The sequence below is a fragment of the Erythrolamprus reginae genome, chromosome 1, assembly GCF_031021105.1.
Source record: "Erythrolamprus reginae isolate rEryReg1 chromosome 1, rEryReg1.hap1, whole genome shotgun sequence".
NCBI lineage: Eukaryota > Metazoa > Chordata > Lepidosauria > Squamata > Dipsadidae > Erythrolamprus > Erythrolamprus reginae.
The window spans coordinates 14,350,419-14,369,848 of NC_091950.1; the positions used below are offsets into that span (position 1 = coordinate 14,350,419).

General features: G+C 47.4%; 1 protein-coding gene across 1 annotated transcript in view; it reads right to left on the reverse strand.

Moving 5' to 3' along the window:
- SHC2 (SHC adaptor protein 2) overlaps positions 1–18,270 on the reverse strand; it is a 61,825-nt gene extending 43,555 nt beyond the window's left edge. The window contains exons 1-3 of the mRNA XM_070732296.1: positions 17,773–18,270; positions 3,010–3,080; positions 1,582–1,642 (exon numbers count right to left, since the gene is read on the reverse strand). Of these exons, the coding sequence (XP_070588397.1) occupies positions 1,582–1,642; positions 3,010–3,080; positions 17,773–18,270 (630 nt within the window). The remainder of the gene's footprint in view (positions 1–1,581; positions 1,643–3,009; positions 3,081–17,772) is intronic.
- Positions 18,271–19,430: the final 1,160 nt, after the last annotated feature.

Genomic DNA, 19,430 nt, shown 5'->3' on the forward strand with positions numbered 1-19,430 from the left:
AATTTTTGTTCAGATACCGAAACAAATTTTTGCAGAAAATTTTGTTCGGTATCTGAAATGTACGAAAACCAAGGCGTTCGAGAACCGAGGTACCACTGTAATAATAATAAACTCAGCTGCTGCAAAAAGATCGCACAGACTGACTACAAGCATAGACATGATGCTGTGGCACAGATGATCCACTGCAACTTGTGCCGGAACTACCATTTACCAGTGGCAAAGAACTGGTGGGATCATAAACCTGAAAAAGTGGTCGGAAATGAGCAAGCAAAACTACTGTGGGACTTCCAACTTCAGACTGACCGAATTCTGAAGCATAACACACCAGACATTGTGATCATGGAGAAAAAGAAAGTATGGATCATCGACATCGCAATCCCAGGGGACAGCAGAATTGAGGAGAAGCAGCTAGAGAAATTATTGAAATACGAAGATCTAAAAATCGAGCTGCAACGACTCTGGCATAAGCCAGTGAAAGTGGTCCCAGTGGTACTTGGCACACTGGGCGCAGTGCCAAAGGATCCCAGCGGACATTTGAAAACCATCGGAATTGACAAAATCTCCATCTGTCAATTGCAAAAGGCAAAACTGGGATTGGCAAACATAATTCGCCGCTACATCACGCAGTCCTAGGTGCTTGGGAAGTGCCCGACTGGTGATGAAATACGAAATCCAGCATAGTGATCTCGTTTGCTGTGTTGAATTGACATAATAATAATAATAATAATAATAATAATAATAATAATAATAATAATAATAATAATAATAATAATGTTATTATTATTATTATTAATAATAATAATTAGATTTGGGAAGACTTGGGGCAGCTCACAGCAACAATAACAATACAATATAATATTAAAAAGAAAAAGTTAAAACCCATTATTACTAAAAACAATCAATGCTACACAATCACACCACACTCAAATGCTACAAGTCAGAAGGGGGGGAATTAGTCCCCCATGCCTGGCGACATAAATGGGTCTTCAACATCTTGCGGAAGGCAAGTAGAAAAATAGGGATGAGCTTTGATGAGAAGGTAACAGTACATAAGAACCTAAGAAGAGCCCTGCTGAATCAGGCCAAAGCCCATCGAGTCCAGCATTCTGTGTCCCACAGTGGCCCACCAATTGTCCATGGGGATCTAGAGCAGAAAGAGAAGGCACGACCCTCTTTTTTCCCTGGACCCCCAACAAATGGGACCCAAGGGAATCCTGCCTGCCTCAACCAACATAGAGGCGGCACATGGGCATCCTTTTCAATAACCACCGAAACACTTGGCATCCATGAATCTGTCTAATCCTGCCTTGAAGCTATCAAGGCTGACAGCTGTCACAACCTCCTCTGGAAGTGAATTCCATAAACCAACGACCCTCTAATATTTCCATTTATTTGTTCCATGCAACTTTGGCATTTCATCATGTCGGCCACATGACCATGGAGACGTCTTTCGACAGCACTGACTCTTTGGCTTTGAAACGGAGATGAACGCCGCCCCCTAGTGTTGGGAAGGACTAGCACATACGTACGAGGGAAATCTTTACCTTTTATCAGGGGCTGCAGTGATCCAAACAAACCCACCTTTTTCTTCCAGTTCCCTCTGACTCCTGGGACTGTCTCGTACAGCCGGTTGATGGCTTCCCTGCAAACAAAGATAATTTCAGGACGGATATTAATTCCAGAAAACAAAATCAATCTCATGGATGAAAGACAAATAAGAAGAGTAAGAAAGGTGAATAAATAATAAAGCAATAAATAATAAAATAATGTTAAGCGTTCTGTCGGGCTCTCTGGTAGACTCCTCCCGAAAATTCACAGGTACAAATTTCAGACACACACACGTTTGAAAATTCAAAACAATGTTCTTTATAATGAAAATTCACTTAAACCAAACCCTCTTTTGGGATAGCAAAGAGCACTGGTCTCCAAACAAACTGGTAATTTGTACAAGTCCCTTATCAGTTCTGAGATACTTATCTTGCAGCTGTGAGGCAATTCACAGTCCTTCTTTCACAAAGTGAAACACACTTTGCTCTGGTTTAGTTTCAAAGCGGGGAAAAATCAGCACACAAAAGCAGCAAAGCAGTCACGAAACACAACGATCAGATAATCCTCCACAATGGCCAAACCCACAAGCTGCTATTTATAGCAGCCTCACTAATGACCACAGCCCCACCCAACCACAGGTGGCCTTGTTTTCTTTGATAATAATCTCTCAGTTGTTGTTGCCTGTGCATCGCTCTCCGCATGCGTGGCTGTATCATTAACTCTTGTTCCAAATCCAAGGAGGAGCTAGATAATTGATCTCCTTCTGAGCTGTCTGCCCCACTCTCCTCCTCCCTGTCACTCATGCCTTCTTGGTCAGAGGAGCCTTCATCAGCAGATTCCACCAGGGGCAAAACAGGTCTGCAGCATGTGGATGTCTCCCCCACATCCACAGTCCTTGGGGCAAGAGCTGGGCCAGAGCTAACCACAACAGTTAAGAAGCAATATGGCTTAAAAATTAAAAGGCAAGAGAAAGAATAACTATTTTGGTAAATTAATTTTATAAGCCACCCTGAGTCCTCGGAGAGGGGCAGCATATAAATCCAATTAATAAAATAAAATAAAATAATAAATAATAGTGGTTAATTTGGGGTGGAAATTTTTTGAAATTAACTAGTAGATATCCCAGAGGACAAAATTAGATTTATATTTTTTTCTTCTTTTAGAAATATAATTTCAGAAAAATATTGATAGTATATGGACTTATGTATGGATTTATGGAGACTTTTTTTAAAAAAAATTCTGCAAAAAAATAAAAAAAATGAAAAAAAAAGTATTTCAGAACTGAAGAAGCTTCTTGGATGGAGAAGAAAAACATCTTCAAAGAAAAACCAGAAAGTCCAGTTGCCTCTTGGGAAAAAAAGCACCTTCAGGATTTATCTGGTAACAAAACATCTGCAGGAAGAGAGCAAGCTCAGAGAAGACCAAGAACACAGAGAAGAAAGAGAGAAAATGGGTACCTACTTGGTTACTTGTGTCCGGGTGTTAAAATCCAAAGATCGCATTGATCGCAGGATCTCAATACAACCCATATACTGGGAAAAGAAAGAAAATACACAATAAATCCATTAATTTTTGTTCTGCCGGACTCTCTGGGAGGAGCCTCCCGAAAATTCAAGGGTACAAATTTCAGATACACACACGTTTGAAAATTCAAAACAATGTTCTTTATCCCAAAATTCAAAATAAACTAAAGCACTCTTTTTGTATTGCAAAGAGCACTCGTCCCAAAACAACAGAGTAGTCTATACAATTTCCCTTAAGCAGTCATTAAGTACTTAACTAGCAGCTGTGAAGAAACTTCACACCCCTTCTTCTTCCAACAAAGTGAGACACACACACACACACACACACACACGTTGCTCTGCTTTGTTTTCAAGGGCATGAAAAATCAACAAAGTCCAGAAACCAGCAACACAGGATTCTTGACGAACTGCGATCAAATACTCTTCCACAACGGCCAAACCCACACGCTGCTATTTATAGCAGCAGCCCTAATTACTGGAGCCCCACCCAAACACAGGTGGCCTCATTTTCTCTTGTAATAATCCTTTAGTTGTTGTCTCCTATGCATCACTCTACGCATGTGTGGATGTGTCATTAATTCTTGTTCAGAATCCAAAGATGATACAGATGATTGATCTCCTCCTGGGCTGTCTGCCAAACTCCCCTCTCCCTGTCACTCATGCTTCCTTGGTCAGAGGAGGCTTCATCGGCAGATTCCATCGGGAGCAAAACAGGCCTGCGGCATGTGGATGTTTCCCCCACATCCACCTGCACATTCCTTGGGGCAGGAGCTGGGCCAGAACTAGCCAAAACAAATTTTGTTGGAATGGCTAATCTGATCTCACATTTCTCCATTGTATCTTGTCATGTACCTCCACGAACCTTTGACAGCTGTATGCAACGAAATTCCATTTTAATGTATGCTGATCGGTGTATGTTCAAAGTAACAACAAAGTTAATCTAAGTCTAAATCTAAGTACCTCCTGTCATCTTCGGAGGGTGATCTGAATTCTGAATTCAATTCAATTCAATTCAATTTATTAGATTTGTATGCCGCCCCTCTCCGAAGACTCGGGGCGGCTCATAATAATAATAAAAACAATATTCCAGCAAAAACAAACCTAATATTAAGAAGCACATAAAACCCTGTCATATTTTAAATAGCAAACAACATATACATACCCAAACATAAATATAAAAAAGCCTGGGGGAAAGGTGTCTCAACTCCCCCATGCCTGGCAGTATAAATGGGTCTTGAGTAATTTACGAAAGACAAGGAGTGTGGGGGCAGTTCTACTCTCCAGGGGGAGTTGATTCCAGAGGGCTGGGGCTGCCACAGAGAAGGCTCTTCCCCTGGGGTCCGCCAAACGACATTGTTTGGTCGACGGGACCCGGAGAAGGCCAACTCTGTGGGACCTTATCGGCCGCTGGGATTTGTGCGGTAGCAGGCGGTTCCAGGGGTACTCTGGTCCAATGCCATGCAGGGCTTTAAAGGTCATAACCAACACTTTGAATTGTGACCGGAAACTGATCGGCAGCCAATGCAGGCCACGGAGTGTTGCAGAAACGTGGGCAAATCTAGGAAGCCCCACGGTGGCTCTCGCGGCCGCGTTCTACACGATCTGAAGTGAGTTCTCCAGGAAGTTCTCCAACTTGCCTAGGTCAGTGATGCCAAACCTTTTTTGGTTCAGGTGCCAAAAGGGTGTTTGTGTGTGCATAAAAGCATGCGCGCACATATCCACAGCCATTCCCTCCCCACCCCCACGCAGTGATGGGCTCCTACAGGTACTGTCAGGTACACAGGACCGGTATACACAGAAGCGGTATACACAGCCTCGGACTCCAATTTAATTTCGGATGACACTGAGCTCAGTTCTGTTGCATGACCCATGGGTGCACTCTAGGACAGTGATGGCAAACCATTTTTTCCTCCGGTGCCAAAAGAGCATAAGCATATGCTGTCGCGCATGCACGAGTGTAAACGCCCATAATTCAATGCCTGGAGAGGGCGAAAACAGCTTCCCCCGACCCCCAGAGGCTATCTGTGGACAGGAAATGGCCTGTTTTCCAACTTCTGGTGCGCCCAGTAGGCTTGTGTTTTGCCCTCCTCGGGCTCCAAAGGCTTCCATGGAGCTGGGAGAGGGTGAAAACGCCTTTCCCCCCTGTCAGATTATTGGAGATAAATCACTGCCCGTGTGAGCTGCAATGAATCAAATCTGGAGGCGACGGATAAAGTTACAGAAACGGCTTCAAACGAAGTTACTTTTATTAATAAAAACAATAAAAATAGATTTGCCCGATCCCAGGCTCTTACTGTACGTCTACATAGTTAGAGATCTAGAGAAAGAAAAAAATTATAATGGATTCCTTCCGTAAAGAAGGAAGTGATGCTGGCTGTTTCAGACAGGATTTTACATCATCATGGGTGGAGCTAATTAACATACACACAGTTAACTATTTATTTACTGAATGTCTCTGAATGTCTCTGGGGCTGGCAATACACAGCGTGACACTCCCATCCCACCGGAGGCTCTCTGGAAGCCAAAAACAGCCTCCCAGATCCTACGTGCGAGCCAAAAATCAGCTGGCACATTTGAGCTGAGTTAGGGCAACGGCTCACGTGCCAGCAGATATGGCTCCATAGGTTCGCCATCATTGGTCTAGGATGAAATCCTGATTTAGTTGTGGTCAGCTGATCTTGCCAACCAATAAAGATTTAAAAAATTAAAAACCCTTTCTTTCAATTGTTGGCCTGCATTTGTCATAATGAGTAAAATATTATTATTATTATTATTATTATTATTATTATTATTATTATTATTATTATGTCAATACAACACAGCCAACGAGATCACTATGCTGGATTTCATATTTCATCACCAGTCGGGCGCTTCCCAAGCACCTAGGACTGCGTGATGTAGCGGTGAATTATGTTTGCCGATCCCAGTAATGCAGCCTTTTGCAATTGACGGATGGAGATTTTGTCAATTCCGATGGTTTTCAAATGTCCGCTGAGATCCTTTGGTACTGCGCCCAGCATGCCAAGTACCACTGGGACCACTTTCACGGGCTTATGCCAGAGTCGTTGCAGCTCAATTTTTAGATCTTCGTATTTCACTAATTTCTCTAGCTGCTTCTCCTCAATTCTGCTGTCTCCTGGGATTGCGATGTCAATGATCCATACTTTCTTTTTCTCCACGATCACAATGTCTGGTGTGTTATGCTTCAGAATTCGGTCAGTCTGAAGTCGGAGGTACCACAGTAGTTTTGTTTGCTTATTTTCGACCACTTTTTCAGGCTTATGATCCCACCAGTTCTTTGCCACTGGTAAATGGTAGTTCCGGCACAAGTTCCTGTGGATCATCTGTGCCACAGCATCGTGTCTATGCTTGTAGTCAGTCTGTGCGATCTTTTTGCAGCAGCTGAGTATGTGATCGATTGTTTCATCTGTTTCTTCATTATTATTATTATTATTATTATTATTATTATTATTATTATTATTATTATTACGCTGGAACCCCGACATACGAGCTGCTCTACTTACGAGCTACTCGAGATAAGAGCTGGGAGGGGAGAGACATTTTTGTTCGTCTCCCGAGCTCAAATCCACGATACGAGCCGAGAAGAGCCGGGCTGGCTTACTTTCCTTCCTTACTTTCCGGAAGTTCGCCTTTGGCGTTTGGCTTCAGGACTCAGCTGGGAAGCCGCGCGGCTGTTTTAAAAGGTCGCCGCCGACATGGGGGGCTTCCTAGCACCCCCCCAAACCCGGGTTGGGGGTTCGGGGGGGTGCTGGCAAGCCCCCCAGGCCGGCGGCGTCCTTTTAAAACAGCCGCGCCGCTTCTGAAGCCAAACGCCAAAGGCGAACTTCCGCGCCTCAGGAGTTAGCTCGCAAACGGCGCGGCTGTTTTAAAACGTCGCTGCCGGCCTGGGGGGCTTTGCAGCCCGGGTTCAGTGGGGGGCTAGGAGGCCCCCCAGGCCGGCAGCGACGTTTTAAAACAGCCGCGCCGTTTGCGAGCTAACTCCTGAGGCGCGGAAGTTCGCCTTTGGCGTTTGGCTTCAGAAGCGGCGCGGCTGTTTTAAAACGTCGCTGCCGGCCTGGGGGGCCTCCTAGCCCCCCACCGAACCCGGGTTGGGGGTTGGGGGGGTTCTGCAAAGCCCCCCAGGCAGGCAGCGACGTTTTAAAACAGCCGCGCCGCTTCTGAAGCCAAACGCCAAAGGCGAACTTCCGCGCCTCAGGAGTTAGCGGCGAAGTAACGTGAAGGATTGGAAAGCTGAAACCACCCGGTTTCAGCTCCCCAATCGTCCACGTTACTTCGCTCCTGTCCTGGCTAAATCGTGTGGCAGCAAACATGCTTTGGGAGTTTGGCTGGGGGGGAGGGAGTTAGGAAGGTGCAAAGCATGTTTGCTCCCACGGGGAAGGGAAAAGGCGGCGGCTTAAGCCCTTCCCTGTGCTTCGGAAGCCGCTGACGCGCCCCTCTGACGGCGTTCGGCGGCTTCCGAAGCACAGGGAAGGGCAGTGAAAAGGCGCGATGCTTTTCCGGGCAGGAGTCCAGGAGGGGGAGAGAAAGAGAAAGAGAGAGGGGGGAGAGAGAGAAAGAGAGGGATAGAAAGAGAGAGAGAGTGAGAGATGCTCAGTGAGCCTTTCTTTGAAGTTGCCTTTCTTTCTTTCTTTCTTGCTCTTTTTCTTTCTCTCTTTTACCTTCCCTTCCTCTATTTCTTCTTTTCTTTCTCCTTCCCACCTTCTTCCCTCCCTCCCTCCCTTCACTCATTCCTCTCTTACTCTCCCCTTTCATAAGTTTCCTTGCTTCCTTCCTCTGTTCCTGTCCCTTCCCCCTTTCTTTCTTTCTTTCTTTCTTTCTTTCTTTCTTGCTCTTTTTCTTTCTCTCTTTTACCTTCCCTTCCTCTATTTCTTCTTTTCTTTCTCCTTCCCACCTTCTTCCCTCCCTCCCTCCCTTCACTCGTTCCTCTCTTACTCTCCCCTTTCATAAGTTTCCTTGCTTCCTTCCTCTGTTCCTGTCCCTTCCCCCTTTCTTTCTTTCTTTCTTTCTTGCTCTTTTTCTTTCTCTCTTTTACCTTCCCTTCCTCTATTTCTTCTTTTCTTTCTCCTTCCCACCTTCTTCCCTCCCTCCCTCCCTCCCTTCACTCATTCCTCTCTTACTCTCCCCTTTCATAAGTTTCCTTGCTTCCTTCCTCTGTTCCTGTCCCTTCCCTCTTTTCTTCCTTCCTTCCCACCCTCCGTCCATTCATTCACCCATTCCTCTCTTGATCGCTTAAAGCCGGTCCCTGGTGTAAAAAGGGTTGGGGACCTCTGTCCTACAGGATTGGGTGGCAGAGAAGTTGAACATATGTAAATTTAAAAGTTTAAGAAAGTTTACAAGTTAAGTGAAAGAAACTTCATTATTCATTTATATGTATATGTACATTTCTTCATTAAAAACATGTCTTTCTGCATAATTTAGACTAACTTTGTGAGTTTTTTGAGGGCTGGAACCAATTAAAATTATTTACATTAATTCCTATGGGGAAAAGTCGTTCGAGATAAGAGCTGCTCGACTTAAGAGCCCAGGTCCGGAACGAATTAAACTCGTATCTCGAGGTACCACTGTATTATTATTTAGACTTGTATGCCGCCCTTCTCCAAAGACTCGGGGCAGCTCACAGAAACATAGCCTGAGCTTCAAGCTGGACTAACCTTTTTTTTTGCTCTTAATCCCCAACTTCCTCAACCGAATTTCAGAGCTACATAGCACCCCAGTGCGATTTCTGGGGATTAGCAAAGGAGGTTGTGTCCTCTTTTCACAATTCAACAGCTGTCACACGGGAGCTTTAAATTTTTGCAATTCATGGCTAAACGAAACCAGAACCTTACAAATTGTCTCTCCTTATCTCATTTATCTTTTCTTCCTTTCAAATATGTTCACCTATACTTTTATATCTGTTCTTCTATTCTTTTCTTTACTTATATTATTACATATCTTTCTCTTCAATGTGTATTATGTATTGGACAAAATAAATAAATAAATAAATAAAATAAAATAAAACAATAAATAAATAAATAAATAAATAGACAGACAGACAGACAAACAAACAAACTGCTTTGGTTTTCCTGGGGCTGCGATTTCCTATAGTTTGTATTCCGTGGGGTTGTGTTGTTTTTTTTACAGTATTTATTTATCTGTTCTGCTTGATCTCAGTCAAACGAGCGATGTAAATCGGTGTAAACATCATCAGTAAAATGTTAAGATTTCCTTGAAAAGGAAGAAAGCATCGTCACAAGTGGTAAACAAAAACAATAGATGGCTTTCAAGTTTAGAACCACAGTCGTAAAATACCCAGGACAGGGGAAAGCTTGAAAGATTCAGTATCTTCTTAAAAGACACAAAGAAGGAGCAAACTGAGAAAATTGTTATTGATTGAAATCAGTACTGAGGGTTATAGAGGATATATATAACAAATATATATATACAGTGATCCCCCGATTATCGCGAGGGTTCCGTTCCAAGACCCCTCGCGATAATCGATAACTCGCGATGTAGCGGCACGGAAGTAAAAACACCATCTGCGCATGCGCGTCCTGTTTTCCATGGCCGCACATGCGCAGATGGTGGAGTTTGCGTGTGGGCGGCGGGGAAGACCCCTTCGGCCGCCCAACAGCTGATCTGCTCCGCAGCGCGGCAGCAGCGAGGAGCCGAAGATGGGGTTTCCCCGTTGCCCAGGCAAAGGGGAAACCCCAAGATCGCTTGCCGCTTGCCCGTTCGCCCGCCCGCCCAGCTGCTCGCTTGCAGCGCGGCAGCAGCGAGGAGCCGAAGATGGGGTTTCCCCGTTGCCCAGGCAACGGGGAAACCCCATCTTCAGCTCCTCGCTGCTGCCGCACTGCCGAGCAGATCAGCTGGTGGGCGGCCGAAGGAACCTTCCTTGGGTGCCGCCCGCCGCTCGAGAGCAAGAGGGGGAGAGATAGAGAAAGAGAGAGAAGGAAAGAAAGAGATGAGAGAGGGAGGAAGAGAGTGTGAGAGAGGAAGAAGCAAGATAGAGAAAGAGAGAGAGAAAGAAAGATGAGAAAGGAAGGGATCGGGATCGCGAAACTCGGGGGATCACTGTATACTAATAACAAAAGATTTAAGTGCCAAAGCCCACTGCAACAATATAGCCAAGAAGGCTTCAAGAGTTGTAAACCTAATCTTACATAGCTTCTGCTCTGGCAATCTCACACTACTTACCAGAGCTTACAAAACTTTTGCCAGACCCATCCTCGAATACAGCTCATAAAATACAGGAAATAGTATAAGGGCAGACTAGATGGACCATGAGGTCTTTTTCTGCCGTCAGTCTTCTATGTTTCAATGTTTCTTTGTTTCTTCTGGTTAAACTGAACTCCGCCCTTGCTTTAAATCAAGCCTCGTCAAAAACCTGAGATCTGTACTTCTCTTGCAGTGCAAACAGTGAGCTTATCCTTGCTTTCAGGTACGGCTTGAGTGACGAGAGAGGCAAGAATAACAAAAGTCAGAGCCCAAAACGGAAGCTTCAGGGAACTTAAAGACCTTGGTATACTAATAACAAAAGATTTAAATGCCAAAGCCCACTGCAACAACATAGCCAAGAAGGCTTCAAGAGTTGTAAATCTAATCCTACCTAGCTTCTGCTCTGGCAATCTCACACTACTTACCAGAGCTTATAAAACTTTTGCCAGACCCATCCTCGAATACAGCTCATCTGTTTGGAACCCATATCGCATCTCAGACATTAACACCCTTGAAAATGTCCAAAGATGCTTCACCAGAAGAGCCCTTCACTCCTCCACTCAAAACAGAATACCCTATGAGACTAGACTTTCAATCCTGGGCCTAGAAAGCCTAGAACTAAGACGCCTTAAACAAGATCTAAGTATTGCCCATAAGATCATATGATGCAATGTCCTGCCTGTCGGCAACTACTTCAGCTTCAACCACAACAACACAAGAGCACACAACAGATTTAAACTTAATATTAACCGCTCCAAACTTGACTGTAAAAAATATGACTTCAGTAACCGAGTTGTCGAAGCGTGGACTCCATAGTGTCATCCCCAAACCCCCAACACTTTACCCTTAGATTATCTACGGTTGACCTATCCAGATTCCTAAGAGGTCAGTAAGGGGCGAGTACAAGTGCACTAGAGTGCCTTCCGTCCCCTGTCCTATTGCTCTCCTATATCTCCTATTCCTTTCTTCTATTCCTATATCTCTTCTTCTATTCTTTCATTGATATGTTCTATTACTACAGTGATCCCCCGATCGTTGCGAGGGTTCCGTTCCAGGACCCCCCGCAACGAGCGGGTTTTCGCAAAGTAGCGCTGCGGAAGTAAAAACACCATCTGCGCATGTGCAGATGGTGTTTTTACTTCCGCAGCGCTAGCGAGGAGCCGAAGATTGGGGGCGGCGCGGGTGTTTTTAAACGTCGCCGCCGACATGGGGGGCTCGCTAGCACCCCCCTAACCCGGGTTGGGGGTTCGGGGAGGTGCTAGCGAGCCCCCCATGTCGGCGGGGACGTTTTAAAACACCTGCGCCGCTTTCCAATGAGTCCCGAAGACAAACGTCAAACTTCCGCGTTTGTCTTCGGGACTCATTGGAAAGCGGCGCGGGTGTTTTAAAACGTTGCCGCCGACATGGGGGGCTCGCTAGCACACCCCCAAACCTGGGTTGGGGGTTCGGGGAGGTGCTAGCGAGCCCCCCATGTCAGCGGGGACGTTTTAAAACACCCGCGCGCCTTCCCAACTGAGCCCTCAAGCCAAGCGCAGAAGTTCGCCCTGGCGCAGGCAACACGCGCTGCCATCTTCCGGGCCAGCCAGGCTCAGCGGATCAAGCCCGGCTCCTCTCGGCCCAGCATCCCGGGCCAAGCGGCTGCCTTCCGTCACTGAGCCTGGCTCGCCCGGAAGATCGTAGCACGTGTTGGCTGCAGCGGCAGCGACATTGCTGCCAGCTTGGCTTCCCTGGCCGCTGCAGCCAACAAGCGCTACGATCTTCCGGGCGAGCCAGGCTCAGTGACGGAAGGCAGCCGCTTGGCCCGGGATGCTGGGCCGAGAGGAGCCGGGCTTGATCCGCTGAGCCTGGCTGGCCCGGAAAATGGCAGCGCGTGTTGCCTGCGCCGGTGAGGGAAGCCAAGCCGGCCAGGCTCAGCGGATCAAGCCCGGCTCCTCTCAGCCCAGCATCCCGGGCCAAGCGGCTGCCTTCCGTCACTGAGCCTGGCTCGCCCGGAAGATCGTAGCGCGCGTTGGCTGCAGCGGCGGCGACATTGCTGCCGGCTTGGCTTCCCTCGCCGCTGCAGCCAACGCGCGCTACGATCTTCCGGGCGAGCCAGGCTCAGCGGATCAAGCCCGGCTCCTCTCGGCCCAGCATCCCGGGCCAAGCGGCTGCCTTCCGTCACTGAGCCTGGCTCGCCCGGAAGATCGTAGCGCACGTTGGCTGCGCTGGCGAGGGAAGCCAAGCTGGCAGCAACGTCGCCGCCGCTGCAGCCAACGCGCGCTACAATCTTCCGGGCGAGCCAGGCTCAGTCACGGAAGGCAGCTGCTTGGCCCGGGATGCTGGGCCGAAAGGAGCCGGGCTTGAAGATCGCAGCGCGCGTTGGCTGCGGTGGCGCGGGCTTGCGATGGAGGGTGGAGGAAGCGGCCATGGGAGGGCGAGCTGCCTCAGGGAGGAGGATCGGGTGGGACCAGGTGGGGGCTGGAATTTCTCCAGGGCGAAGGGCGGGCGAGCAGCGAAGGGTGGGCGAGCGGGTGCTGGGGAGGGCTTCTCACCCTCCCGCCAGCAAGAGGGGGAGCAAACGGCGTGGGCGGGCGAAGGGCGGGCGAGCGGCAGCGAGGAGTTTGCATGGGCGGTGGGGAAACTCCTCGCTGATGCCAGCAAGAGGGGGAAGACCCAGGGAAGCCGCCCAGCAGCTGATCTGCCGGGCGCCATCTACGCATGCGTGCCCATAAAAAAAAAAGGCACGCATGCGCAGATGGTGTTTTGACTTCTGGGTTGAAAAATCGCAAATTACCCTGTTCGCAATGGTCGGGAACGCAATAACCGGGGGATCACTGTATACCTTCTTTTCTATTATTTCTTAGATATATTTTACTATGAGTATCTCCTCTATAACCTTCATCATGTATTTTACTATGTGTATGTAGATATATACCCACTAAAACCCTCATTGTGTATTGGACAAAATAAATAAATAAATAAAATTAATATTCCCAATAAAAGAATCTAGTAGACTGGATGACGCATTCAACCCCCAACACATGACCCATAGATCCCACGCTAGCCAATGACCACAATATTTTTCTTTTCCTGTTGTGATGTCAACAACATAGGCTGTGCGCGGAGGACTTCACTGTCCAGCTTGTAAAAGCACCAGGAACACGTTGGTGCTTCAGTTCTTGAAATCTTATTGAACAAGGAACGGTTGATAACCCCTCCTGAGCTGGGCCAATTTAACTGTCAACATAAATCACCCTTAAGCTAATTAAGAACAAGGGGTTAGCCGTGCAATTCCATCTGCTAATTGATTTAAAGATGCTCTCTCCAAATGAGGCATGAGGAGGCTGTGTTATTCAAAGACATGATTCCCTTTTTATTCAGATTTTCAGCCCTCCTTTCTGACCTCGCTTTTACTAGTCTGTGATTAATCAGAATAGAGCTGGGAGCGACCTTGTAGTACAATCTCCCTACTTAAGCAGGAGATCCTCTATCGTTTGAGACAAGTGGCTTTCCAGTCTTTACTTTAAAAACCTCCACTGACGAAGCACCCACAACTTCTGGTGGCAAGCAGTTCCACTGGTTAATTGTCCTCATTGTTAGGAAGTTTCCAAGTTGCTTCTCTCCTGGGTTAATTCCCATCCATTGTTTCTTATCCTGCCCTCAGGTGCTTTGGAAAACAATTTGACACACACCCCTCTTCTTTGTGGCAACCCTCAAAGACTGACGGTAGAAAAATACCTCCTGGTCCATCTAGTCTGCCCTTATACTATTTTCTGTATTTTATCTTAGGATGGATATATGTTTATCCCAGGCATGTTTAAATTCAGTTACTGTGGATTGATCTACAACGTCTGCTGGAAGTTTGTTCCAAGGATCTACTACTCTTTCAGTAAAATAATATTTTCTCATGTTGCTTCTGATCTTTCCCCCAACTAACCTCAGATTGTGTCCCCTTGTTTTTGTGTTCACTTTCCTATTAAAAACACTTCCCTCCTGGACCTTATTTAACCCTTTAACATATTTAAATGTTTCGATCATGTCCCCCCTAGTCCTTTTCTCTTGACCAGCCAAACCCAAATCCTGCATATGTTTTAGCCTCCATGGCTTTAATCGTCCTAGTTGCTCTTCTCTGCACTTTTTCTAAACCCTCAACATCTACAGTGATATCTCGTCTTACGAACCCCTCTTCATACGAACTTTTTGTGATACAAACCTGGGGTTTAAGATTTTTTACCTCTTCCGAACTATTTCACCTTACGAACCCGAGCCGCTGGCACTGGGATGCCCCGCCTCCGAACTTCCATCACCAACCAAAGCACTGGGATTCCCCTGAGCCTCCCCTCACTGGGAATCCCCGCCTCCAAACTTTCGTCACCAACCGAAGCACTGGGATTCCCCTGAGCCTCCCCTCACTGGGAATCCCCGCCTCCGGACTTCCATTGCCAACCAAAGCACTGGGATTCCCCTGAGCCTCCCCTCGCTGGGAATCCCCGCCTCCGGACTTCCGTTGCCAACCAAAGCACTGGGATTTCCCTGAGCCTCCCCTTGCTGAGAATCCCCACCTCTGGACTTCCGTCACCAACCGAAGCACTGGGATTCCCCTGAGCCTCCCCTCACTGGGAATCCCCGCCTCCGGACTTCCATTGCCAACCAAAGCACTAGGATTCCCCTGAGCCTCCCCTTGCTGAGAATCCCCACCTCTGGACTTCCGTTGCCAGCTGAAGCACTGGGATTCCCCTGAGCCTCCCCTCGCTGGGATTCCCTGCCTCTGAAATTCCGTCACCAACCGAAGCACTGGGATTTCCCTGAGCCTCCCCTTGCTGAGAATCCCCACCTCTGGACTTCCGTTGCCAGCTGAAGCACTGGGATTCCCCTGAGCCTCCCCTCGCTGGGATTCCCTTCATTTTTGCTGGCGCTGCTTTGAATCGGAAGTCCGGAGGTGGGGATTCCCAGCGAGGGGAGACTCAGGGAAATCCCAGCCATGCAAGTATGGTCGCTTCGGCTGGCAATTGAAGTCCGGAGGCGGGGATTCCCAGCGATGCAAGGCATAAGGGGTGACTTTTGGGATGGGGTTGAACGCATTATTTGCTTTTACATTGATTCCTATGGGGAAAATTGCTTCATCTTAGGAACTTTTCTATTTACGAACCTGGCCATGGAACGAATTAAGTTCGTAAGACGAGGTATCACTGTATTTTGTAATATTGGTAGCCAAAACTGGATGCAGAATTCCATGTGTGGCCTTACTAGGAATTTTATTTACAGTTTGTTCTGCAAACGATCTTTTTTTTCCTTCAAGTTACCCAGTATCACCCCTTCTCTAATCGGTCTCCCCAATACTCCAATGTAACAATAGCAATAGCATTTAGATCTAGAGGTATAACAAGGAGGAAGAGGGAGATTGTGATCCCGCTGTGTAGAGCGCTGGTGAGACCACATTTGGAATACTGTGTTCAGTTTTGGAGACCTCGCCTACAAAAAGATATTGATCAAATTGAATGGGTCCAAAGACGGGCTACAAAAATGGTGGAAGGTCTTAAGCATAAAACCTATTAGGAAAGACTGAATGAACTCAATCTGTATAGTCTGGAGGACAGAAGGGAAAAGGGGGGACGTGATCGAAACATTTAAATATGTTAAAGATGAAATAAGGTTCAGGAGGGAAGTGTTTTTAATAGGAAAGTGAACACAAGAACAAGGGGGCACAATCTGAAGTTAGTTGGGGGGAAGTTCAGAAGTGACAAGAGAAAATATTTGACTGAAAGAGTAGTAGATGCTTGGAACAAACTTCCAGCAGACGTGGTTGGTAAATCCACAGTAGCTGAATTTAAACATGCCTGGGATAAACATATACCCATCCTAAGATAAAATACAGGAAATAGTATAAGGGCAGGCTAGATGGACCACGAGGTCTTTTTCTGCCGTCAATCTTCTTTTTCTATGTTTCTATTTATATTCCACTTCATAGTGCTGTCACTGCCCTCTCTAGGCGGTTTACAGAGTCAGCATATTGCCCCCCAACAATCTGGGTCCTCATTTGACCCACCTCGGAAGGATGGAGGGCCGAGTCAACCTTGAGCCGGTAGTGACATTTGAACTGCTGAACTACAGCTAGCAGTTAGCTGAAGTGGCCTGCAGTGCTGCATTCTAACCACAGCGCCACCATGGCTCTTGAGGTATTTCCAGAATAACTCTTGAAGAGGCAAACAAGCAATGTTGCAATCCATAACTCAAAGAGACAAGAAACCGAGACAGGCTTCCTAAACTGTATCCAGCACCCTCAAAATCTATCAGTGGCCCCTTTACTTCTTAACTCAATCGGCTCAAGATTTATATTCTGCTTTTAATTCTGTTCCAGGCCATAACACCAATCAAAACAATGATGGGACAATGGGATCAGCTCCTATGAAGAAGGTCTAATGTTTACATATGCTCAGAACAGTGATGCTACGTTCTAGTAGCTATTATAAATAATGATAATAATAATGATGATAATGATAATAATAATAATAATAATAATAATAATAATAATAATGCCTTTCGTAAACTCCTTAAAACCCATCTCTGCCGTCAGGCATGGGGGAACTGAGATAGCTTCCCCAGGCCTATACTGTTTATGTATGGTATGTTGTGTGTATGTTTTCTTAAATTATGGGTTTTTAGCTTTCTAATTATTGAATTTGTATTGTATATTGTTTTCTGTTGCTGTGAGCCACCCTGAGTCTGCGGAGAGGGCCGGCATTCAAATTTAATAAATAAAATAAATAAAATAAATAACAGAAATAAAATAAATAAAATAAATAACAGAAATAAAATAAATAAAATAAATAACAGAAATAAAATAAATAAAATAATAATAATAATAATAAAAGAAGAAGAAGAGGAAGAGGAGGAGGAGGAGGAAGAAGAAGAAGAAGAAGAAGAAGAAGAAGAAGAAGAAGAAGAAGAAAAAGAACAACAACAACAACAACAACAACAACAAGTTGGAAGGCACCTTGGAGGTCTTCTAGTCCAATCCCTACTTAGGCAGGAAAACCTACACCACTTCAGACAGATGGTTATCCAACATCTGCTTAAAAACTTCAAGTGTTGTGGCATTCATAACTTCTGGTGGCAAGCTGTTCCACAGATTAATTGTTCTAACTGTCAGGAAATTCCTCCTTAGTTCTAAGTTGCTTCTCTCCTTGTTTAGTTTCCACCCATTGCTTCTTGTTCTACCCTCAGGTGCTTTGGAGAATAGGTTGACTCCCTCTTCTTTGTAGCAACCCCTGAGATATTGGAAGACTGCTATCATGTCTCCCCTGGTCCTTCTAGCCATGCCCAGAAGGGAAAAAAATGAAAAATTCAACATTTTTCTACCGGTTCTGCGTACCTGACCGTACCCGTAGTAGCCCATCACTGCCACAGACACATACACACCCCCAAACAAACATTGAACAAACCCCAGGCCACACATAGCTCAACTGCTTCGTTGGATAATGTTAAAAGACAAAAGGCTACTCACCCGGACAATGTAGGAGACTCCGGGGCCTAAAACCCGGTCGTCGGGATGCAGCCAACCTTGGACTGGTTTGCTGACAAAACTCCCTTTCCGGCTCCAATCCTCCCCAGGGGCTCGGGACCCCGGCACCCGAGTGGTCTTCCTTCCCCCGGCCGTCCCTCCTTTCAGCCTGCTGCAGGGCGTGGCACAGACCGGCTCGCAAGCGCTGAGGACAGCAGCCAGGCCCGACCCCGAGGCCGACGAGGGCACCGCGACACCCTCGGCCTCTGCCAGGCTGCCAGTCCTGACCGTCGTTGAGAGATCTTTGCTGGCGCTGGATGGGCTGCGGCTGAGAAAGCTGGACGGGCCGGAGAATTTCCACTGGGGCATCTTTGGGAGGAGGGTGCAGAAGGTGGTGACCACCTCCTGTTCCTCCTCCTCCTCCTCCCCCAGGGGAGATGGGGGGCTCGGGGGGGCCGCCGGTGGGGCCGGGGAAGAGAGAGGGGTGACCTTGCTGCTCATGGCTGCCTTCTCGGAGGGCGTCAGCGAGTCCTTCCGAAAAGGATCATAGTCGGATTCTGTCCGCTTTGCCCGGCTGTGGATGGTCTAGCTAAGTGGTTTTAGAGTGCTCCGGCTCGCCTATCATCCCTGCCACGGCGCATCAGTCATCTCCCCCCCACCCTCCCCTCCCAAGCCTAGAAACAACCTCCATCCCACCCCCACCCCCAGTCCCCTAGGGAAGATCAGTTCACACTATGATGTAATGGCACTGTGGTTTCTACCACACACACACACACACACCCTGACCAACTGCTGCACACTCCGAACATTTCTCCTTTGGGATGGCTGGCCTATCTCTCCTTGTACAGAGGCTGTAGAGAGAGAGAGAATGTGTAACAGGCAGAAAGGAGAGGGGGAAATGCTAATTTGAGTTTCAAGGAAACGTGAGGAGGGAGGGAGAAAGGAAAGGAAACGGGGATGGATGGTTAGAGGGAAGCAGCGAAGGAAGGAAAGAAGGGAAGGGGAGAGGAAGGGAAGGAAGGAGGGAACGAGGGAAGATGGGAGAGAGGGAGGGAAGAAAATAGGAAAGGAAGGCCGGAACGAAATAAGAAGGGAGGGAGGGAAAGAGGGAGGGAAGGGGAAAGAGGGAGAGAGGAAGGGAGGGAAGGAAGGAAGGAAAGAAACAGAGGTGGATGATTAGAGGGAAGCAGCGAAGGAAGGAGGGAAGGAAAGGGGAGAGGAAGGGAGGAAGAGAAGGAAGGAGCGAATGAGGGAAGATGGGAGAGAGGGAGGGAAGGGAATAGGAAAGGAAGGCAGGAAGGAAATAAGAAGGGAGGGAGGGGGAAAGAGGGAGGAAAGGACTGCAGGAGGGAAGGCAGGAAGATGGGAGAGAGGGAGGGGAATGGGGAGGGGGGAAAGAAAGGAGGGAAGGAAGAAAGGGGGGAAGGAAGGAGAGAGGGAAATAGGAAGGGAGGGAGAGAGGGAGGGAGGGAGGTGGGAAGGAGGGAAGGCAGGAGGGAGAGAGAGGGAAATAGGAAGGGAGGGAGGGAGAGAGGGAAGGCGGGAGAAGGCAGGAGGGAAGAAAGGACAGAGGGAAATAAGAAGGGAGGGAGGGAGGGAAAGTGGGAAGGAAGGGAGGGAGGGAGGAAGGAAGGGAGGGAGGGAGGGAGGAAGGAAGGGAG